Source organism: Neopsephotus bourkii, unplaced genomic scaffold (genome assembly GCF_033783945.1).
Source record: "Neopsephotus bourkii isolate Nb327-2 ecotype Australia unplaced genomic scaffold, CSIRO-AGI_Nbou_v1 NB_730, whole genome shotgun sequence".
NCBI classification, from domain to species: Eukaryota; Metazoa; Chordata; class Aves; order Psittaciformes; family Psittacidae; genus Neopsephotus; species Neopsephotus bourkii.
The window spans coordinates 868520-893690 of record NW_026901228.1 but is presented as its reverse complement, the minus strand read 5'-3'; the positions used below and the strand labels follow the sequence as shown (position 1 = coordinate 893690).

The 25171-nt window shown below is 38.1% G+C and overlaps 1 protein-coding gene across 1 annotated transcript in view; it reads right to left on the bottom strand.

Moving 5' to 3' along the window:
• THSD7B (thrombospondin type 1 domain containing 7B) overlaps positions 1 to 25171 on the bottom strand; it is a 349927-nt gene that overhangs the window by 280910 nt on the left and 43846 nt on the right. Inside the window, exons 2-3 of the mRNA XM_061354342.1 lie at positions 6210 to 6301; positions 4054 to 4227 (exon numbers count right to left, since the gene is read on the bottom strand). Coding sequence (XP_061210326.1) covers positions 4054 to 4192 — 139 coding nt within the window. The 5' untranslated portion in view covers positions 4193 to 4227; positions 6210 to 6301. The remainder of the gene's footprint in view (positions 1 to 4053; positions 4228 to 6209; positions 6302 to 25171) is intronic.

Sequence of the window (25171 nt, the reverse complement as noted above, 5' to 3'; positions counted from 1 at the left end):
CTGGGTTTCTAATAGCCCTTTTCCTCCCTTCTGTAGTAGACAGGGTATTATTTCCACATTAAATAGCATTTTACCACAATTAAAGAACTATTTTCCTAAAAATCAGAACATTTTCATCCTATACATTTTTACAATATTCCTCTTAAAAAAGAAGAAAACATCCACATCACTGCTTTGGCTCTGGGAGACACCTTTATGGGGTACATCCCTGGTCTCTTTCATTCTGTTAGTATTTTACAGGAAATAGCACATGCACAGTTACTGAGGTGGTATTTATGGAGGAGCTGAAGACATTACAGCAGTAATGGCAACACTGCAACCTGCCCATGGGGCAACTACAAGTGTCTCTGGGAAGGGCTAATTGTTAGCATTTTTTAATCCTAATTATCAGCCCATCTCCTGTAAGGCACCCAAAATATTTCCCTGCATGGCACACATTTTAAACTTAACTTAGACTTTAGAACTAAATTGTAGAGTTTCACTAAAAAAAAAATAAACCAACTTGAATCATGCTGCAGATTCACTTGTATATCAATATTTTATGTAAAGTTTTAAAAGCTTGAATAGCCATTACTAAAACACAGACATAATCATATTACAGAAATTCCAGGCACTTTCAGGACTATTCAAGAGTTGAAGAAAATCAACATGTTGAAATACGTGAATTGATAACTGGCTATTACATTAAACAATATTAATTTACAATATTAATTTAGATCCACTTATATTTTCATAAGATTTTATCACTAAAACTGCTTTGTTAGTTAGCAAGTGTTGGAAAATTATTCAGCTATTGGAGGTTGCTGTGTAATTTAGTTGGTATAATTATTGCTTTCATGTTTAGGCTGGTGGCCACAAAATAAGTACTGACAAAGATTATCTTCAAAACCAAGAGAGATACAAGAGTGTACAGATATTTAAACATTAATGTATTATCTCTTGAAACAAAAAGCTAAAAATAAATGGTTTTAAGACAGGCCAGAAGTAAGAAAATGAAAATGATAGTCCTTTGAATAGCTGAGTGAAAAGTATGTATTACCTAGCTCACGCTGACAAGTTCTTACATCTTAGAAACATGAAGCCTATGTTTTCTGTGATTTCAGTATGATTGCTTTCACTTTCACCAAGACCACCAAGCCCAGCAATGTATGAAACTTTATTAGATAAAGCCAAGGATTTAGCTAAAAACCTTCAGTGTTCATACAATGCTACTTCCCTCACCACCACCATCCATATTAAGGATGCATTTCTGGGCTTCTATCTGCTAGGAAAATTTACTTCAGTACATATACATTCATTGTATTAAAGTCAGAGCTTTCAGTAGCATAACCTTATTTAATTATAAAGCATAACACTTCAATAGTTGAATTTCTCTACAGCAAGTAAGTAATTTTCCATGCTAGTGACAATTCAAGATTTAGAAACAAAACAGACCATCTCATCTCCCATTAGGGACTGCTCATTTCTCAGTAGATTGTTTCATTAAAAAAAAGACAACAGCTGCATGTTTTCCTTTTATCAGAATAGATCTGCTCCACTCTGACTTTAAAAGCTACTTCATTTTAGGTTCACTATGGTGTGCCTTTATTTTATTTTTTTTTAATTGGCCATAGAAGTCTTCAAACTACAGAATTATTTATATTTTTATTAATATAGAAAGCACAAATCTCATTAGGTCAAGACCTCCATGATCTACAACCCAAAGTTGTTTTATTATTAATGTATCTTGTCACAACATGTGTTAACCTTTCTACCTCTCCAGATCCACCTGCTTCATTCAATTTACCATCCCTCTCTTCCCAAAACATTTCCCTGTAATCTTTGGAAAGATACACCCTTGTGATGATGTACCTGAAAAAAATCATTTCAAGCAAAATAAAAGAAGGCATACAAAAGCAAGCAACATATGCTACCCTGACAGCAGACTGCCATTTACACTCTTTAGTAACTAATTCCAAGATCACTGTAGTTTTATTTTGATAGACATGCTTCCAAATACCTCAGAAAGGAAACTGCAACACATGCAGCAGAACTACCAAAAGCAAGCCATTCATTTACTGCTACAAAAGACAAAGATGCAGGATTTAGAAACGCTGCTGCTTCAGTAGTACTGCAGAGAAAGTAGGGGTTTCACAAATAATATCTTGTCTTTCTAGCAAAACAAAGTTTTTTGCATGAACATACTATTCATTTCAACCTAGAATTAAACATTTTGGATTTAGATATAATTTTCACCTAATTTTCAACAAAATATTCCAATGAAAATAATATTTTGTTTACAGATATAAAAATATTTAACCAGTGGAAAAGCAAAAGACAGAAATAAAATAAGCAAACAAACAAACAAAAAACCACACGAAACAACACAAAATAAAACAAAAAAAATTAAAACCACTTATTGCAATCCAGACAATGAATTTTGGCGCACACTCACATGCTATTGTCATTTGGAAAACATTTCACTCAGAGTTGTTTTCTACCTCTTATCCCTACATAAGCAGAGAAAATGCATCAAAATACTGTTAGGACTGAAGATTTTTAAAATTACTTTGGAGAGCTCAGATATTTCTAATTTACTGTGGAAGTCACAAGAAGTGACAATTTCCTTCTGCTTCTTGGAGACAGACCTTTACAACGAGCCCATCACAGGGCTTTCAGAACGTTACCCCGCATCCACACAAACCTGTGCACCACCTTTTCTTAGTTCTACATACATCTGCCTCAGATGCCTTTGAAGCATTGATAACTATTGTCAGCTGGAATCATCAAGTCAAATTGAGTTTTTATGACTTCCAACGCACACCCCTAAAGACTGACGGTACAATACACTTTAGAACTGAAGACAGACAGCATTGAAGGGTCTAATTTGTATTAAGAAAACAACTCTACTTTTCAAAGCTTGTTCAAAAATCACATAAATAACAGTGAATTGGAGAAAGATGGTTCATGCTGTTTATTTCCTCTTCATTTTACATGCAAGACATCCTAAAAAAATATCTTTAGAAATACAGTGTCAGAGTTGTACACAACCAGCACTTCACCAGCACTCAGCCTCCCATCCCAGCAGCCAGGGTAAGAAGCTTGTGTTGATCCTACTAGAAAGAGCCCTCCCAGAATAATTGTTTCACTATTCAGCTAATTCAGTCTTCTATAGAATTATAATTAAAAAACAAATAACCAAACCAGCAAAGAACCTCTCACAAAAAGGACCAAAATTATTCTTCCATCAAATTTAAACACTCTGTTGCTCAGCCATAAAAGGCCAGAGCTCAAAGGGATCATGGGCAATGAAACCTCTAGTTCAGCTGCATCTTTTTTATGCAGTATTTTCAGTAAACATTTCGCAAATTTGCCAATCTTTCCATTTCATTGAACATTCTTTGTTGGTGTGTTGTGCTACAAAGTAAGTATCCAGTATGCCATGATTAGTTTTATTCTTCTGGATTACACCATCACCTATCTACCTCCTCCCTGTCACCAAGAATCAAAGTGCTGGCAATGTGTCTTCACAAAAATTTCCAAACATTGTGTGTGCCCGATTCTGAACATTCAAACACTTCCATGTATCCAATATGACTGATGCACAGAAATAATTCACTAAATGTGACTTAAAAGTAAATGGAAGTATAAATAGATCAAGCAAGAGTATGGACTTCTGGCTCAGTTCATCCTGAAAGATGCTGGTGTGCCTTTTTCATTCAAACATAAAAAGAAAATTATTAAATATTTCAAAGGAAGCAACATTAGGATGATGATACCGGGATCCAGTAAAAATTTTACTCTTGGATTAAAAGCATTAAGCAGTCCAGAATTATACTCTAGAGTCACTCTGGTGCATAACTGCAACAGGCATGAGGAGAACTAATTTAAAATAGGGATTAACCCCCTCTATTTTTTAGTTAAATTAAAACAAGAAAAAGATATTATTAGGCTTTTGTAATTTTTTATTGAGCTAAAACAGAATGGAGAAAGTGCAATCACTCCATCCTCAAATATAGGAATCATACAGATTCAGTGATCATACAGATAATTCAATTTACTTTTTTTTCCTACCTGTTTTCCAGACAAACTGATGACCTCTCCTGGCTTCCAGATCAGCTGTTTGTAACATTAAGACAACAAACAAAAGGAAGGACTTCCCCAGGCTCTGCCATGCCCAATGAGGAGAAACCCAGTTCTGTTGTAGAAGCATAATTCAGATAATTCAGTCTCTTGTTTTATTTGGTCCTAGAATTACAGAAAAAGAAAAAGCTTGCTCAAAGACTTTTAACACCAAGGCAACAGACTCAGCCTAAAAGTAACTTGGTGACCACTTTGCATTTGAATCCGTGGGTGCCAGAGTTGCTGAGGACTTTTCTGAAGGCTTCTCTTAGAAAGTGGAAAAAAAGCAGCGGGGGGGAAAGAGGGCCAGCTCCCAGAGGATATGCATCCCATTCTATAAAGTCAGCCGTTCTGAACACTTTTAGCACGTTCTTAAGAAGAAATCTACCAGTACAAATAAATGACAAGGGACCTGGTAAAAGTGTGTGATGTGTCCCTTCTTTTCTGTTTTCTTTATCATTCATATTATCATGATATAGGCAGACTAAACGAAAGCTGAGAATGGATTGCAGGTGCAAAATTCAGCTCTGAATACAGACCCCCATGTCCTACATTTAAGATCCCTGAAATACCAGACCTGAAATTGTTTTAGCTCCATGTGTGAACATGGAACATACAAAAGCAATATAAGAAATGCAACAGGAAAAGCAGAGAAGCAGGGGTTGCTTGTCAGTATATGCTGAACCAGCCTGAAAGGGAAAATTAGACATTACTCAGGCATTTCTCTGGAATTTAGGGCTCGCATTCACATCCCTGATCTCTGAGCTCCAGATCAGCAACCAGTTACTCCAGAGAGGTCTCTCTGACTAAGGGATTTTAATTAAACTCTCTAACACTTCAGACAAATATCAGAGCCATATTGTGATTGAGGCAAGAATGGATCAAGTCCTATTGCTGGAGCAGTTTTACACCCCACAACTCATTAAAATAATCACTGTGCAGCACTGAAAGGAAGGAGAAATGTCTTTCTGGTTTCCCCATACAAAGTAGGTGCCCATACTCTAAATACCTGCATCAGCAAACAACCACATGGTTTATATGCCATGGAAAAGCTCCAAAGCAAGAGAGATTACAAAAAGATACACAAAAAAGTAAAACCTTAAAAATTCCAATTCAGACCAGTAATTCAAATCTCTATTTCTCTCATCCCAGAAAATGACCAACTAGCCACCTACCTAGGCAGATTTTACATGAGTTTCAAGATGTTTTGGATTCATCCACATTCACGTAGGAACTGTTCTGAAGTTTCATAAACTTTTAATGGCACTGCCACATCAAACAAGGGCTTTTTTCTGATGTAATATACACATTAATTTTTTTTTATGTAATAGCTTTTCTATTTATACCATGTTTAAATTCACAACATAGATTTACTTATTAGTGATTAATCTTACTTTTATAGGTTAAAATGTCAAATCCATATTAGCGTAAGGAGAGAGAACACCTATCTTCAAGATTTGTCTTCACTGGCATAATCTTGGCAATTCTCATTAAAATTAACAGTTGTTAGAAGTTTAGTCCAGAAAATTCCATTACATTCCTAACCTTATGAAAAGCAACATTGTCATTTTACATAATACACAGGATTCTTTTTGATAAGAACCTGAAGATAAACCTGAAAATAGTATATATTGAATATACAGTAAAACTTTTAATTTCAAGCTGCATTTAAATTACTTTGAAACAGTTTCTATCATGATAAATTCATGCAATTATGTTTAATCAGATATTGACTGACTACAGCAAAAGGTACAATGTAGTATCTGTTATCTGGTTGAGTTCATTCTAGTGTTTCAGATGAACAACATTTCACGTAAGACCTGAAACACCATCAAGCTGACCAAAACCAGTAATGCAGGCAAGGTCCTGGATTTATTGCTTTGCTCATGTCTTCTGGGTTATTTAGTTAGAATTCACATTTAATTCAAAGTGCAACCTGCTGTGTCCCAACATGTGGACAATGTAATGCAGACCACAAGTGGCCTCATACAAAGCACAAGTGAAGCTCAGAAATGCAATGCAGCAGGGAAGTCCTCGGACTGGGGGGAAGAAGGGCTCTTTAACATCCTGCAAATAAGATTTTTTTGCCCCTATAGATGGCTGCTCACCTCACACAGAAGAGCTGAGGAGAAGTGACCTGCCCAGTGTCTTCAGCATTGCAGTCACCATCTATGACGGCCAGAAAACAGTCACTGACTTTCTGCCAAGGGAAAGAGATGGAATTAGTGACACTGGCTCCAACACTGTTCACACCTGAAAACACAAACAAGGAAAGAAATTATTCAGATGCTCAGATTTAAGTACTGAGGAGATCCAGCCCTGCACAAAAAAACACTCATCTAAATTGCAGGGCAGCTCTCCAGGTCCAGAAGAATGCCATAAAAACAACATGCCTTAAACAGGTGGAGGCATGAAATGGGCAAATCCAAAGAAACCTCAGATAACAGCTGATAAAGATGCTGAGATTTTTAACGAAGCACCAGTAGGGCTCATCAGCTGCTTTCTCAATACACTGCCTTCATCTCAGCATTCAAAGGGTCAGTAAACAGCAGTAAATCCCTGGGACTAGCAGTCTCCTGCCCAAAATGAGGGGTTTCACACATGTTTATTCTTCGGGCAAGACTACAAAGATAACTGGTTGCTGCTCCCCATGGAGCAAGAACAGAGATTACATTAAATCAGGAAAAATAGAAATAAATTAGTCACCATGACGCTGATCCTAATCTCACCAACCCCAGCAGAGCTCTACAGAGTCCACTGATTTACACCACAGCCAAGTACAATAAAAATTTGTCTGTATATCTAAGTTTGTATAACACAATATGGAACAGTAGCTGTGCTGTCCTGATACGATAAAAAATTACTGCACAGGCAACATATGCTATCTACAGAAAAATGAATACATTATGAAGGCCACCAACACTTCACATCAAATTTAGTTGCAGTATATCTCAGCATCTCAGCTCCCAAATGTGTCAGCATGGCTAGCTGCAAACTGGCAAATACAGAGGGGGGGGGGGGGGGGGGGGGTGGATAAATAAATAAATAAAAGGAATTTACCCATGGAAAACAGTTTTAAAAATTGACTTCACCAAGACTACTCATGATTAAACTCATGCAATTATTTAAATGTGCTCAAGATGCGTGTTTTACACTGAAAACTATCTCACTTTTCCAAAACTGATTATCTGGATTTATTCAATATACTTTATCATGCAGGCCTAGCCAATTAATAGCCTGCACTAATAGATTCTCATTAAATGAAACAATCAGGTGTTGTTTTCATATATTTGTAGGATTAGTCACAAGCATCCTTTTAATTTTGTTTGGTTTGTACAGAATCTTGTTCAGAAAAACAAGGATATCATACATTAGCTGTAACGGCTGTGAATACACAAGCAGTCTTGAAAAAGCCATGTGCAAGTTTTCTAATGATCATTACAATGCATTACATTATCTAACCCACTGCTAATTCGCTTAATGACAGGATTGAATAAAACACGTTTTGAGTAACAGACTTAATTTACAAACCTACATTTCTGCTGAAAACATGGCATTCAAGTATAGTGTCAAAATGTTATCAATAAATAAAAATGCACAGAGCTGACAAATATTTCTGATGAGCTCAAAATTTTATTTCATTTTCAACATCAATTTTATTTCATTTTCAACATCGATGAACTACCCAGCAGCCAAACCCTGGCCTAACCCCAGCTTAGCTAGGGAGGAGGAAAAGCCTCTGGGAAACTTTTGCCGTTTTCCAGCCACTGCTGAGCACTCAGAGGCAGATGTTTTCAAGTCACAGTCATTGTGCTAGTCTACGACAGATTAAGAGTCCTCAAAAGCATCCAACACTGAAAGACAAAAGATTGATGGTCCAATTTTTAATTCCTACTCTACACATACTGTACTGTTATGTGACAGCACAAGTTGCTCTTTCTGCAAGCTTCCATGGGACAAGAGGTTTCTTCAGGCATTCTGCACCATTTCTGTGGCTTAGGAAAATTCAGTCTGGCTCTGCTCCAATGTAGATTTACACAGTATTTATTACTGAACTTAGAAAAAGATTAACTTAAACTGATTCAAACCTGAGAGACGATTTTAGCTTTGACACATCAATTACATTCCCCCTAATATCACTGGGAGTTGTGACATTCCCCATCACAGGTAAACCTGACCTACTTTTTTTTTTTTCCACAAGATGGGAATGCTGACAAGGACACCTGGGTAGCACTCTCCACTTAAAATACATGATGCAGTTAGAATAATCCCAAACACTATAAATAGTAACAACAAAAAAAGTAATTGCGGATCATATGCGTAGCTATAAATCATTTGGCAGGTGTCTAGCACAAAGATAAGCATCATTAATCATGAATAAATTTTCTTAACAGAAACTTAAGCAGTAATTATGCAACTGTTTGCCTACTACATGCAGCACAAACCCATTGTTTATGACATTCCAAGATAATGTGGAAGTTTATAGCATACTCTATCCTCAGATACCAGCAAAATCTGCCTTGCCTTCTCAGAAAGCTGTTATCCAAAAACCTAATTCTGTTCTGTCTTAGAGCAGCAGAATGCCTGGCCTCTAGCAGCAGAGGCTGATCATCACAGCCATGTGCTGCAGACCATCCCCGGGGGAGATACTTCCAAAAAAACCCACTAATGCTAGTGCTACAGGTTTTGAGATTAATAAAATGAAAGTGGCACATATATCAAACTAAGAAGAGACCTTCAGATAGAAATGCATATGTGCCCATGAAACAGGTGTATGTGTATGCTGCCCAATCTTTTATCTAATGATTAACAGTTACACTAAATCCCCTTTACTTCCACATGGAAAACAAACACTATACATTCTTACACACTCGGAGAGAGACAATCTTCTGGTTAAAGTAGGGGCACCCTACTAAATCGATTCCACTTCCAAATGTGTCAGAAACCTCCTGTGCAAAAAGTCATTTAAGGTCACACTCCAACACAAATACTTGATTCTGCAAGCGCTCCCCTTGATTTCAGAGGACTGACTTTGCATATATGAGAACAGTAGCTTAATTTTCTATACCTCTACTTCTTCATTTCCAATCCTTAATTGGGAATACTTATTCGTCTTCCAGGAGAATTTTAGAAAATGTTAAAAACATACAGCATGAATGAACTAAATTTATACATCGAGTTAAAAATTGCCTGACAGTATTTTTGTACTAACTGGTCACTCACCAGGAACCAACACTTTAAGCTCCACAAACAATTCTTTGGTAATTTGCTACAATAACTGTAAGGGTTAATTATGCCTGAAAGAACATCTGGTGTTAACACATCTTCATACAGAAGATAGCTCCAAACTACCAGAGCATACAGTCTAAACCAGCCTGCTTTGGGCTGGCAGTAAACCCGAACAACCTCCAGATTGACAAAGCTGAACAAAAATTCACCATGGTCAATTTTCATATATAAGCCTTACTTAACTTCCCTCAACACTCAGTTGCTGGAAAGCTCAGTAGGTAGTCAACATCTTTCAATAGTCATATTTGAAAGCTCAGATATTTATTTTGGTGATGTCAAATAGTAAGAATCCATTGTTTCATCTTTTTTCTTCCATTCAATTGTACCTGTTTCTCATCCCAAAGCTATGGAAGATCCTGGCAATTAAAAACAATAATATGAAATTGCTGTACTGCCAATAAATTGGTGCTTAACTTACAACAATTTGTTTGGGGTAAAACCCATGAATCCTAAGTTTTCCTGCTTCAGTTTTCGTACATCCTTTTGTTAAAGCAAGTTTGAATTTAGAAGTTTAATTATAAACTCAGATAAGTGGATTATAATGAAAGAAGTTCCAGCAAGGGAGTTTAAACTGATGCATTATGACTACATTAAAGAAAACACCAGAGAACAGACTTTCCATCAGTAGAACAACTTTAATTAAAACAGTGCTAGAGCAGAACTGTTCTGTGAAATGATGCTACTGTTCCCTCTCATGCCTAAGTACTTGCAAAGGACTCTCTGGGAACACACTTGACTTTCAATGGTAAAAAATATATGTGATTTCAGCCTTTTTAGGAACCCAGTTCAGAAGATCAGTTAAAAGTAGTTAAAGCAAAACTTGCTTCATTTGTACACAAACACATATGGCTTACACTCTCACAGAAGAGCGGAGAGATTCAAGAGCTCATGCAAGGCACCGTCCTGATGATACGCAGTTGCACCATCATACACCCTATAGCCTCCATGCTCACTGAAGCAAAATTAATGATGCTCAACATTGCCACATTTTCTTCTACAAAAATCATTTAATGTGACCCAGGTTGCAAGTACCTAAGCGTTATCCAAGCCTTGGACTTCTCAATGGTATTTAACACCCATGGACCTTTGGTGTTGTATCTTTGGACTCAAAGTAGGCTAATTTACTTCACAAATTTTCTTCAAGCTACTATCATACTCCACACAGCAGGAACAAGTGCAGAGCAATTAAGATCAAAATGCTCAAGTCTGTCAATAGGTTTCTCTTGTGAACTCAGGCATTGATTTTTTCTGAGCAGAACACAGAAAGTGTTCAATAACTTTTAAGTAACCTTTTCAGGCTGCTTTTGCACTTTTATTTATTTCATTAAATACAAAGAAGGCTATAGCAACTCAAACCAAATATCTGCCAAGTCCCAGACCCTCCAACAGGAGAACGATGCCAAATGACCAAGGTGCAGTGGAAGCACAATGTGCACTAATAATACTTCTTGCTATACCTTTCCAGCCTCCAACATGTTGTGGCTTCCACATCTCCAGAGTCAGGAGACCTTTCCATCGGACATCCTTCTTTGTAAACTTATGTCAAAGTCAGATTCTGAACCTATGTAAGTTTAGTTTTGGGTTTGTTTGTTTTTTTGTAAATAGGTTATGTATATAGCCTATATACAGCTACACCTGAGGCCTCCTCCTGCAGGTTTGTCAACCAGTACCATGGAACACAGCCCACAGTAAGCTCAGTGATGTCTTCACACTATAGCACACCACTTCCATAACAGCAAAACTTCTTATCTTTGAGGGGAAACAAGTTTCTTTTTGTTTATTTTTCAATGCATAGAGAAAAGTTTGAGTCTATTATCAATATACTGTTCTGCTGTAGGTTTTATCATTGGCACTGGATGAACTAAAGGTCCTTTCAAACTCAACTCAACTATATCTAAGAATTGCTGTCACAGTCGTATAGATCTTGGATTACTGTAAATTGCAATTAAGTATACAAAGGGAAAGAGAGCTGGCACTGCTTCCAATGCTATTTCAGTAAATGCTATTGCAACTTGTTCAAAGAGGATTACTCTCACTTCACTGGAAAACACTGCATATAATGCACATTCAGCAGTATCATACTGTTTGAAAACTAGTATTTGAAATTTTCCTTTAAGAGGCAAACCTGGAAATCACTCAGTAGAGTGCAAACTCCCTACTTTAGCAGCATGACCATTCACACGGGAAACAACAGAAAGCTTCAAGTCACCAATTACAAGGCAGCAGAGTTTAAAAAAAAAAAAAAAGAACAAGAAAAAGAAAAAAATCTACCTCATAACCTCTACTGCAGGAACAATGGCAGATTTTTCCTAGTATTCCCATTAAAGTGCTTTCAGTTCACAGGAATTAAATTGCTTTACTGCAGTGATTTTCTTCTGCATTCTGATATTACTTTATATTATTTGACATTAATACAGTATTGTGGGCTGTAGGTCAGGATTTATTTTCCTCCTCAGTGGAACATGGCCACCACACAGAGTTTATCAATCTTAAACACAAGGTCAAAATGTAACTATCAAGTACCACCAAGCATATGAGCTCAGTAAAGGCTTAGGCTCTGCTTAGCAGGGAAGGACCATCTGCTTCCTTGCCACAGGACTGCCTTATCTAAAGCTGATCTCCAATTTAAATTATTATATTCTACTTTTCTACAGAACAACCAGAACAACCAAGTGCATGCACACACCCAAGCACCCAAACAAACTAATTACAGGTAGGCAGGAAAACATTACAGTTTCAACTTGTTATTCAGTTCTAGGGAGAGTATCTGGGGTTCAGTTTTGAACCTCAAGATTTGTGACTGTGGCTAAAATAACCCTACGCTTGTATACACATGCACGCACGCACGCACACACACACAGAGGCCAACTTGAATGCTTCTTGAATGTATAAAGTTTTCCTTCTGCTGTAACACATTAAGAACAATTTCTTTTCCACAGTATTCGTACCTCTATTTGTATGTAGTCATTACTATTTTGCCATTTGCACTACATAGCTCTAGTTTATACCCAAATGAGCTAATATGAAGAGACACACACACATCCACAAGATAAATTCCATTTCAAAAAACTCATTTCCAAAGTGCTGAAATAAACGTTTTTTCCAATGCATCCTCCGTCATCAGCTGTTTATTTCAGTGCACCAAACACAAACTCATAGGAAAGGAGAAAATATGGAGCACAATGCAATGCAAACACTCTATGAATCCAAAACCACACAGGCTCTTCAGAGGAGCACAGGTAATCAAACACTGGTTCTGTAGTTCATTTCTTATCAAATATCACCAGTGAAGACTTGTGATGGTGTCTCCGATAACCAAGGTTTATCATTTCTGTAGAATAAAAGCCTGTATAAGTCAAGTCCCACGTAAAAATACATACTTTAAATAATTACAGCTAGAGTTGTCAAAATAACTTAATCAAATGTATTTTGTGATGCTTTATTATTGATTCATTCATTTTCCTTCCACCAACTTTGCAAAGGATGTCCCAGTCATTGATGACACCTGGCCCAGGCAGACTGTGTAATAAAAGGGTTAAGAAAAGATTATACTACTGGAAAAAAAAAAAAAAAAAGAAAAAAAAAAGAAAAAAAGAAGTGAAGTCTGAATACTCACAGAAAGAAAGTGACAGTGTGATAAAGAACTTCCGGACACACGCAGAGATGCCAATGCGCACACATAGTACTCCTAATACAGCTTTTGCCAACTGCCATACAGACTTACTCTGGCACACCAAGAGTAACATGGTTACAGAATGCACACAGTGTAGTGAAAAGTACGTTTGGGTTTTAGGTGGAATTTACTTTCAGAAACGCACAAGCTACTGCTTATACCAAATATCCTCATGCCACCATGTGAGGGTCTTCACAGAAGGCTTCACAGACCTCGTTTTCCCCCTGCAGTCTTAGTACTCCGGAAAAATGTGGCTCCACAGAAGATGCACACAACAGCAGAGAGCTCACATCATCACATCACTTTGCTTCCTTCAGAGTGGAAGAAACACCAGCCTGCACTCCAGCTCAGAAGCTGGCATTAGTCTGCAGAAGAGATGGCTCAGGTGGGACCTTATCACTCTCTACGACTACCTGAAAGGAGGATGGAGAGAGGAAGTGGCTCCTCCTCCCAAGTAACTTCTCCAAAGTAACACGTGAAAGGACAAGAGGAAATGCCCTCAAACTGCATCAGGGGAGGTTTAGACTGGCTATTAGGAAGGATTTCTTCACCGAAAGGATAGTCAGGTACTGGAACAGGCTGCCCAGGGAAGCGGTGGAATCACCATCCCTGGAAGTGATAAAAAACTATGTAGATGAGGCCCTTAGTGACACCGTTTAGTGGTGGACTCGGGTAAAGATTGGACTTGATGATCAGTCTAGTTGACTCTATGATTAGGATGCAAGCCTGAAATTCAAGCATTCCCAGGCACCTCACAAAAGCTGAAAAAACAGGTTTAAGAATGTTTTTCATATCAAAACCCATTCAGAACATCGGCATATTTATTTAAAAGTGGACTTGCTTTCACCCCAAGATTAAATATGAATGAAAAAAAAAATCAAACTGCCATAAGGACAGTTAGAAAGAATGATACTACCCTCTAAAGCAGTTGGAACAACCAGCTGGGTAAAGCTATATTATCTATTTAAAAATTTTGTCACTGTCACCTTTTTCATTCCCATTTCTTTTCCCCTGTAGCTGGTTATAGTCACTCACTGTATTTTATCACATTGGAAAGTCTAATTTCTTTAGGGTGAGAAATATATCTGCCCTGAACACAATATAATATGATTCACACAGGAGTCCCTGACACTATTGCATTATTGATACGAAAAAAATGGCCATAATGATATCACCTGATAAAAGCCCTCAGTATAATATTATTTAAGCAAGGTCAATTGCCCATGCAGGTTGTTCTTATCAGAGTTCACATTACATCACTGGTCCCATCATCCTGACCTTCCCTGCTGCCATCCCCATCACAGTTCAATTAACAGAGGAGTCCTGCAGTGGCTTGATGAGCATCTGCTGCCTCTACCCGGCAGTAATTCAATAAGGATACGCCATAGGAAGAGATAATGAGAAGGCAGCCTGGTTGTTCCGTCTCCCCCCAGGAAAGCAGATGAGTTTGGTTTATGGGAAAGAGCGTGACCTATGAAAATTATTAGTTAGTTTTGTATTCCAGAGCTTCAACACACTACTGGTAACTTACAGTGTTCTCTAGTTTATCTGATGGTACAGCTCACAAGGATCCAGAATCTTTTTTCCAGGTGGATCCCTGTTTAACAACCCTTCCCACACTTAAAGGATACATTTTCCTGAAAGCATTTTCTCTTTCCCAGTTCCACCAAAGAAACCATTTCTACTTGTGCATTCAGCAGTGGTAGGTCAAATTTAAAAATTAAATATGTGAGCATAGAAAATGGATCAAAACTACTATAAAGTAATTCCAGGTAGAAAAACTTTCACAAAACCAAAACCTCCTAGGTTCTTCTACGCTGCATTAATCAGGTTGGGTTTTCTCTCGCTGCCCCAAAGAACAGTTATCAATGCTACTGACATTACCAACGTAAAGTGAAGTGACCACCTCTTCCTCCTCAATGGAAGGAAATTAAGGTATCCAAATTAAGGTTTTCCCTCCATTTCCTTCTGCACCTTTCCTGTAGAGACATTGTCATGTCCCATCCCCCACCTTAACTCCCACCTATCCTCTCTAACTCTCCTGTTGCTTTAGAAACACCTATTCCATCACTAAAAACCCAGAGCCACCTACAGCCCCTTCATCTCCTACTCTATCACTGGTTGCCACAGTGACTATTTGAGAGATGTGGCTCTGCATTGTCTGTGGTAGAGTGCTCTCTTTCTGCCACTGCTATGGATCAAAGAGCACTGGAAATGTTGAAATTCTCTGCCTCTGCTCTTGAGAAAGAAGCTGAAATCAGGACATGTTATGTCCCACATTTCTCCTTTTCTGGGTACTGAAGACAACTACATTCTTCTTTCTACACAGCTTCCATTGACATTCAAACTCTGACCTCTAAACCCCAAGTTTACTCTCACGGACCACAGATTCTAGCGCAGGGCATATTTTGCCTTGTGACTGTAGTATCATCAGTTTTGCAGCCTTATTTCAACAATCTCATACACCAAAACAGGCCTTTTCAACTTTATTTCAAAAACAATTTTCTACCATTATGTCTCCTTAATATGTTTCCTCCCTAAGCTTTGTCACCGTAATGTGGTCAGTGAACCACAGTGAATTTACATGGCTGCATAGTCCCACACCTCCACATTCACAGCTTAGTTTCTCTCAAGATCAGCTTCATTTGAGACACCTCCTTTCTCATCACACAATTATTTGCATTGCACTGAGGACTCCACCTGCTTTGACCACTCTTTTACATGAGTACAGTCATCAGGTCTGCTCATTCCTCATTCATAAGATAACCCAGCTTGGCAGGTCCCTACCTCAGGAGGTCTCTAGCCCAACCTTCTACTCAAAGTAGAATCAGACAGCTATGAATCAGACAAGATATTTTACACTGTCCCAATTTTTTTTATTTTGCTTCTACTTCCCACTAGAAAGTTTCGTCTTCCAAGCACACACCAACCGATTGACATCGGGTCTCAAGCAGTGGTTCACCTCTTGTGAGTTCTACACCAGGCAGTTTTCCCGCATTTCAATACAATTCTCTTCGTCCAGCTCTGACGTCTCTTTTCACTCTTCAGTTTAAATACCTGTTGCATCTGCTCCTGGCTACCTTTTCCTTAATCCTTAAACCCTTTCCATCCTCTGCCTCTAATTCTTTCCCATACTCAACTAGTTGATTTCTCCCAAAAGATAACAGGTATCATGTTTATTACATTTACGACCTTTTCTCAGCTTGGTTTCTTATCCCTTTCTTAACCTACAATATTTTGTTCTTTCTCCTAACTAGCCCTTTGTTCACTTGCATCTCCTCTCCTATATTCTTATTCCCTGGGGTTAATTGTCATGCCTCCAACTTTTTCTCCTCTACTGTTTTTTGCTCACACTGATCTCCCCCCCTTAAAAAAAAAAAAAGCCTAAAATTAACAACCCTGAGAGAAAACACTACAGGCATGTTATATTATATGCAAAATAAGACATTAAAACAGCATTTAAGAAATGCTACAATTAAAGTCCCATTGCAGGAATGTATTAAGATAGTCAGGTTTCATGATTATGTCTATTTTTACCATATTACTAAAGTCTATATTAAAAAGCCATTTAAATCTATCTTTGACTTCTTTTGCTTTTATCTATTCATCACACTTGCTTTCAATCCTCTTTTGAAGCCTTACTCATATTCCTCTCTGAAACAAGCAGAAAGTACCTGTAAATATCCAACTGCAACTACAGAAAATGTTATTTGTTAAATGCTTTAATAGTTATGTGTACCAATAAAAAAATATTTTTATTTAACTATATTAGGTTAAATACTTAAAATTTATAAACATGCTATGGTCTAGTTTCCATCTGGTTAAAGAAAGAATAGACAGAGTCTATATAACAAATGCTACCAAATCAGTTGATGTCCACTCACTGCTTTTGCTTTAGAGCTACATCTGATTACTAACATCAAAGTAAGATGTGAAGTTATTCACACTGGGAACAACTATAAGCTGCAAGCAAGGAATATAAAACATTGTTTCAGAGGAAGGATCAAGAACAACTCGCAGGGTGCCAAGACAGGGCTAACAGGAGAACGCATCAGCAGAAGGCTGCCCAGCTCTCAGTCCCATCCTGAACTTTCATTTTGTCCGCTGGAGTTTGTTACAGTTACAGTATGCAAAAACTTTATTTCTTTAAAAAGACATAGAAAAATACATTTTCATGCCAGTCAAGGTAAATTCATCAAACTTTTGCAGATTAATATATTTTACTGCCACTTTTTTTCCCCCACATATTTCACTTCTCCAAATTAGGTGAATTAATAAATCAACTAATGCATAAAGGCTTTTGTAAAAGCATAAACAGATGGATGTTAACCAAACTTTAGCCTTCATTTCCTATGTCTTTCAGAATTTAAATAAAAATTGAGTCAACCTTCAGGAGAACTCAGTGCCTGCAGAAGTTCTCTTTGTGGATTTACTCTTAAAGAGATTAACAACTCCTGCAGTGAAACAGCAGTACTTTAAAAAAAAATCTCTGTCAATACCTTCCTAAGTCTGATACATTCTTGCTTGCTGAAAGTATTTGGGACTGTGTCATGGTTTAACCCCAGCCATGCAGCTGCTCTCTCATTCCCTCGCCTTCCTCCCCAACTCTCTCCCGGAGGGATGCGGAGGAGAATCAAAAGAATGTGACTCCCACGGGTCGAGATAAGAACAGTCCAGTAACTAAGGTATAACACAAACCACTGCTGCTGCCACCAATAATAATAATGATGATAAGGGAAACAACAAGGGAAGAGAATACGATACCACCCACCAACCGTTAATACCCAGCCCGACCGAGCACTGACTGATCTAGCCAACCCTGAGTGATGCCCTTCCAGGTAACTCCCACTTATACACTGGGCATGACGTGCTGTGGTATGGAATACCTCTTTGGTTAGTTTGGGTCAGGTGTCCTGTCTCTACTTCCTCCCGGCTTCCCCTCCTCCCTGGCAGAGCATGAGACTCACAAAGTCCTTGGTCAGTCATTCGAGCAGTAACTAAAAACATCAGTGTTATCAGTGCTGTTCCCAGGCTGAAAGTCAAAACCACAGTGCTGCACCAGCTACTAAGAAGGAGAAAAATGACTGCTACTGCTGAACCCAGGACAGACTGCTACTATATACACTTTCAATATTAAAATCTTCAAACATTTCCAGGCTTGTATTCCACATTATTTGAACTTATTTACCCTCCTTTAGCATTGTCTTCCTTCAGAAAGATGGGAATCTGAACTAAATACAAGACTTGATAGTAGCAGTAGTCCAATATATCTACGTAAACAAATCTAAGCTAAAATTGTAATTAAAATGGCAGAAGTTAATATATTGCAAGCCCTGGGCATTTCTTTAAAAATTGGTCTACCAGATAGCATTTGCCAGAGGCAGCACAAGAGCTGGCTCATAATTTTGTTTATATTATTTTTTTCCTCATGTGGTAAAACTAGCAGGGAATTGGGTTACTACTGGAGTCAGAACTCCCATTTACTATACAATTTTTCTCCCGTACATGAGTCTTTTTTTAAAGGACTGCAATTGCTTTGAGTTATATAAAAAAGATTGCTCTGTAGAAGGGAAAATGTCTCCTGTCCCGCTTTTGAGATTTGGATTTTTTCATGCCAGCAACTGTTTCAAACGACCATTCTATCTCTATGATAAAGGTAAAAAACCCCAGAGAATTTCTGGTCCTGTGGGAAGAATGTCCCCTGAAATTACATGAAAATGCATATTTGCAAATATAAATACACTTAAAATCATACACTCTACTTTTCCTCTACTTGTTACATTTCCTGCTAGACAAAATTAGCAGTGATTTGGACACGGTGTTAATGAATGCCGAAAGCAACCTGGCATTCTCATGCCAAGGACCTCCATAAACTGCAGTTCAGCAAAATAAGACAATCTTCTCATCATGTGTAAGAGCTCAATTAAATCATCATTTTAATGTAATCGTATTTCATAGCTCTCATATTTTCTGTTCTGATGCTAGTGATATTAATGTCTTAAAAAACAAGGAAGCAAAAATACAGAGGTATTTCCAAATTGCAAGAAATAAAAGCATGGGCAAGAAGGTACGTAAAAAGCTTGACTGCCATATCAGACACCCAAAAATAGTGTTTCAGTAAATTTCCATACACTGGAAGTAGCAGTGAATATCATTATATAAATCTATTCCTATGAGAGGCTTTCAGCAGCATCCAGGACTTGAGAATCGATTGTAAATTTGTATTTTAGAATAATCAGTAAGAAAAAAACCAAAACAACTCACACTTAAGCAATACGCAGCATTTAGCAGCAAGACACATTCATCATCTTATATAAAATAGAGACATTATTATAAGCCACATATTTTTAATCTTATGGAGTTTAGGGAGAACTTAGATGTTTTTAGAATATCCCTTTATTTTAACAGTTTTGTTAGAGATGTAAGACATTGCCAGGGCTGTGGGTTCAGATACATATGACTGATCTGGCTGGTCCTGATGCCCCTGTGGGCACACATAGCACCTATGCACACAAAAGGAAGGGTTTACCATGCAGATCACTTTTGACGCACAAACACATTCAACAGATTTAAAGCTGTACTGGAATCATAGAATGGTTTGGGTTGGAGAGGACCTTAAAGACCATCCAGTTCCAACCCCCCTGCCATGGGCAGGGACACCTTTCACTAGACCAGGTTGCTCAAAGCTCCATCTATGCTGGCTGATATCAGCGCATAATCTATCTCCACATGAACAAGCTGTCAGTAAAAGTGAAAAAGACAGGTCTGTAACTACACTAGACCCTGCAGGGAAAGCTGTAGACTCCTTTGCCAAGACCACCCTGGGAGAAGGTTATCTCATCAAAGCCATGAGGACTCTCCAAACTCAGATCTATGTTGCCAGTACACACTGAACTGGCTGCTACTTTCAACGCTTCATAGTCCCTGGACCCCATGGGAATAAGTGACAGGTGTCACATCTCCCACGTGTAAAGAGGTAATAGCATATACTCGGGAAGGAAGGAACTAATGGTCAACTCAGAAGTGTTTGCCCTTCTTGCCAGCAAGACCAATACCTAGTGTATCAACTGGGAATAAGCATTTAAACCATGAGAGAATGTTATATAGATTATACAGACAATTGACTATCTCATACCAATAAAATTTAAGGGGAGGTTTTCTCCTCCTCTTTTTCTGGTTTAGTCCATTTACTATCAGATATTTGAGTGATTTTCTGATAAGTGATTGCTTCTCTAACAAAACTTGTACTGGCATCAGAACTAGATTTAGCAAAATCGTTTTATTCAAATGCCAGTGTGTCTTCCAGGTAATCAAAAGTAGCACTGCATTCAGTCAGCAGCTTTTTCAAACAATTCCCACTGCAAACTGGTGCACTGAGAAAGGCTATGAGACCCAAATTACTGCACAGCCACAAAGGTGAATATGAGATGAAATATGAGCAGTGACCCGTCACAAGAAGACACAGTCAATTGTTTAAAGAAAGTGCCTATCATGAAGCTCACCAGGGAGAGTCTATGTGATGTGGAATCACAATCAATGAGGCACAGAACAGCACCTGGTTAAACAAGAAGGGAAAGAATAATTACAAATTGTTATAGAGTTCCTTGGGCTCCAAAAAGAAACAAAAATTAAAACCCAAAATATTCCTTGGAAAAACAAAAAAGAAACAAATTCCTTGAAAGTCTTCGGAAGTCTTTGGCTATAGGACTCTGACCCTCTGTAAGATTAATAACCTGAGAAGAAACCTCACAAGGTCTCTTGGGTATGAAAGTGCCCACAGGTAGTCACATACCAGCTCCATTGCATTTACTCAACGTTTACCTGCATATTTATTTTATTTCTTAGCCCCTTGATGCATGGTAGACATACCATGCACACTTCAATAACTTCATATAGAACAAAGGCTTCAATTTTAGTGGTATTTCAGCGGATGCCTTATACACTCAAAATGATATACGGACACTGAAACACAGGAAGAACACTGTTCATTTTCCTCACTTTACATATTTGTGGTATTAAATATCATTGTTTATTAATGCAAAATAACCTGTAGAGGGAAATAAATCCCTTTTTTCTTTTCCCTTTTTTTTCCTCCCATGAGCTGCCAGGTTTTTTCTCTCACCATTCCTCGTCAGAGAAGAATCAGGAGTTGCTCTTGGAGCTAAAAATAAATATATTATTCTACGAATAGAGGTTCGTTAGGAATGAAGTTACAGTACAGCGGTATAATTCTTTCTGCTTTTGTACATATACACTTCTCTAAGTGTACTCTCACCCAAGTCTGTAACTTAACACCTCTCTAAACAAACCTATCAGAAACAGCTTAACGTATTTCCATTTCAGAGAAGTTTCTGTACATTTAAAATCTTTTCAAAACTTGTATACTGCTTTATTAATTTCTGAGCAAATTATCAGATACCTGTTTTCCTGCAAACTGTTAAAATTTCACTTTTTCTAACAAATACTGACATCATTTAAGGAGGTCACTATGCACATTCAGTCCAATTTCCTGCATTAAACAGGCTGAAGAACCCTCCTGAAAATATCTGCATCCAGACTGTAACTTCTACTTAAGAGATGTACTTCAAATATGGATGTGACCTTGTTTTGAAAGTATCAAGGGTTGGGGGGAAGAAAAAAAAAAAAAGATTTTATATTTACTTAATTTCTTCTTGTAGTTACCCATCCTTTAAAGCTATAAATCTGAATGTCCTAAACAAACAAACAAAAAAGCATGTAAGCAGTGAACCCTGCCCCTTCTCTACCTTTCCCTTCCAATGCAGGACTGTGAACCTGACTGCTAAAAAAATAAAAATCACTGTAACCTTTTTAGCAATACTCGCAAATGTGAGCAGTGATTTCAGCTGCTCCTTACAGGACACAGTAAATGGGCTAGGATTGCAGAAAGCAGGTGATGAAACACTCCAGAAGCCAGCCTCTTCTACAGGCATCTCAGAGAAATGAAAAAGAAACGTACCCAAAATTATTCACATTACATATACTACAGCAAGTTCTCTTCTGATTGCCTTAGGGGGGTTAAAACAGCAGCCTGTGAAAAATAAGTGTCCATCAGGCCCATTGTGATTTCCAGGCACACTCAAAAAAAAAAGGTTACACTTATATATCCTGACATGTCAACTGCTGTTTGAGGATTTAAAGAAAATTATACGTAACTTAACAGGAGCTATTATGTATTGCAATAGGATATGAAAAATATAGATTTAAAATGTTAAAGGAAAAAAAAAAACCAACCAAACAAACCACTAGTGCAAGGGCCTAAGCTTCTGGAAAGAACTGACTCCATTCTGAAAAGACACAGTTCAAAAAGACTGTACTAGAGAAAAAAAGGGGTAGTGTTAATGGAGAAAAACGACAAAAAAAATATGTCTAGATAAATCGGATACATGTGATTCTTAATTAGTGTATACGAATTTTTCATGACAAAAATTTCAATTTCTCTCAAAAAATCTATGTGAATTAAAAGCTCTCTAAATTTTCTTTGACAGTCTAAAAGGAGCACCAGATAAACCCTGTATCAAAAGAATTTACCCCATTTAATACGAAGTATTACAAAACTTAACGCAATTTTGCCACCACTGAATTCAAATTTGTTAGCAATTTAATCCACCTCAAAAACAAGTCAAAAATTCCTTTTCCTTCCAGAAGCAAAAATGCGTTTCTGGATAAAGCACTCAAACATGTAATATACGCAGATGAACAATACTATACACAAAAAACACTCATTAATGTACCTATTAAATGTGTTAATTAATAACATTTCCATATGTGGGAGATGGAAATGCTCTGTCATAGCAAGAAAGAGTGTATATCTTGAACCAAAGTGCAAAGAAGCAAAATAAAAACTCCAGCAGAAAACCTCCAAGTCTATAACTGCAGTTTTCGTCTGATTCTGAAATAGTCTACAAATCTCAGCAAAACTAAAGCTTTCTCCAAGAACTGCAGCTGCAGAGAGCAACAAGCAGGCACACACAAACCCACACAGATAATAAACGTGGGTCTATCCTAAACCGGCGTGCAGTCACCTTGTAGGAAATGAACTATAACCTGCACCATGGAGATGTGTTTATATTTTTAGACTCTGGATCACAGAAGATTCCTATACCCACACATGAATCAAGCCTCATCTGCAAAAGAAAATGGCAACACATGAAGCACCTTAAGTTCATACATGCCTTCTTCTTCAATCAAGCTGCTCAGCTGCTTAGCACAACTCCTCTGTATTAGAGAGGAGTGCAGGGGAGAGGGACCTGGGGGTCCTGGTGGATGACAGGGTGACCATAAGCTGATACTGTGCCCTTGTGGCCAAGAAGGCCAATGGCATCCTGGGGTGTATTAGAAGGGGGGTGGTTAGTAGGTCGAGAGAGGTCCTCCTTCCCCTCTACTCAGTCCTGGTGAGACCTCATCTGGAATATTGTGTCCAGTTCTGGGCCCCTCAGTTTAAGAAGGACAGGGACCTGCTGGAGAGAGTCCAGCGCAGGGCAACTAAGATGATTAAGGGAGTGGAGCATCTCCCTTATGAGGAAAGACTGAGGGAGCTGGGTCTCTATAGTTTGGAGGAGATTGAGGGGTGACCTTATTAGTATATATAAATATATATAGGGGGAGTGTCACGAGGATGGAGCCAGGCTCTTCTCAGTGGCAAACAATGATAGGACAAGGGGCAATGGGTACAAACTGGAACACAAGAGGTTCCACTTAAACTTGAGAAGAAACTTCTTCTCAGTGAGGGTGACGGAACACTGGAACAGGCTGCCCAGGGAGGTTGTGGAGTCTCCTTCTCTGGAGACATTCAAAACCCGCCTGGACACGTTCCTGTGTAACCTTATCTAGGTGTTCCTGCTCTGGCAGGGGGATTGGACTAGATGATCTTTTGAGGTCCCTTCCAATCTCTAACACACTGTGATACTGTGAACTCCTCATTGTTTCAGTGTCTTGAATAGAAGAGTGGCCTTTTATACTTCTGAAGTTATATATTTCTAATGTAAAACAGTGTTATGAAAAATACCCAAATGAAATCTAGACAGCAATTAATTAAAATAAAATCCTGTCAGAAAAAAAAGGCAAGTTTTTATTTCCTTCATGATTTTACCTAATTAAGGTGTCTCACAGATGTACTGAAACCTGGATTTGTATGGATACTCCCCAGATGTTCACTCCTCTTCCCTCCAGTTTCGTACACAACCTCAGCTTTCTCATCATCTGACCAATGCCTCCAATCCCTTCCCATGCCCCCTACACTCCTTCTCCTTCCATAGGTTCTGCAGCTGCAACCTCAACAGCCAGCCAAGCAAGAGGCAGCATTTCCTGCAGCTGGCTCCACACCATACACACAAGTGTTGGCAAGAGATGGGATGCTCACCACATATGCTGCAGCCTTACCATCAACAGGAGCGCTCATTTCGTCTGCCTACTCTAGGCAGCCACCAAATCTCATTACAGACACAGGAAAAATAATTGCCTTTGAGACATTTACCACTTTATAAAATTTGGTTTAGAATGTGCAGCAGCCCGAATGGGGATATTCACAACCCAGGCTAATAATCAAATGTAATAATACATTATACACGAGCTCATAATTAATTAGCATATATAATTGGACAACACATTCTGTATTAATTGATATGAAATAGATTGTCTGCAACAGGCATGGTATGACATCTCCAATTGAAAAGAAGCACCCTTGCTATAACAGCCAAAAAAACCCTACACCTCATAAATGTTCCTCTTCCAGTCCACCATTAAATTGTTTCTTTTCCTTAAGGACCAGATCTACACATTATGCTATTCTATAAGAATCCCCTTTATCTCTGAAGAGGAAGTTTTCTGTCTTTCATGGTCACAATATAAAATCTGCAAACATCATCTTGAATGCATCTTAATGGACGCTCAGGAAACCAACAGAAAATTAAGAGCACCTCAACACATCTTATTGCTTTAAGTAGTACAAGCAGAGGGGGAAAATCACCACATGTCTTTGCATTAAAATAGCCAATACCAAATTGAAACACAGGACTACCGCAATGGGAAACCTTGGGCAAGGGCCAAGTCTTTGGAGCCCCACAGAGCACAGGCGGTTTGAAGTAACAC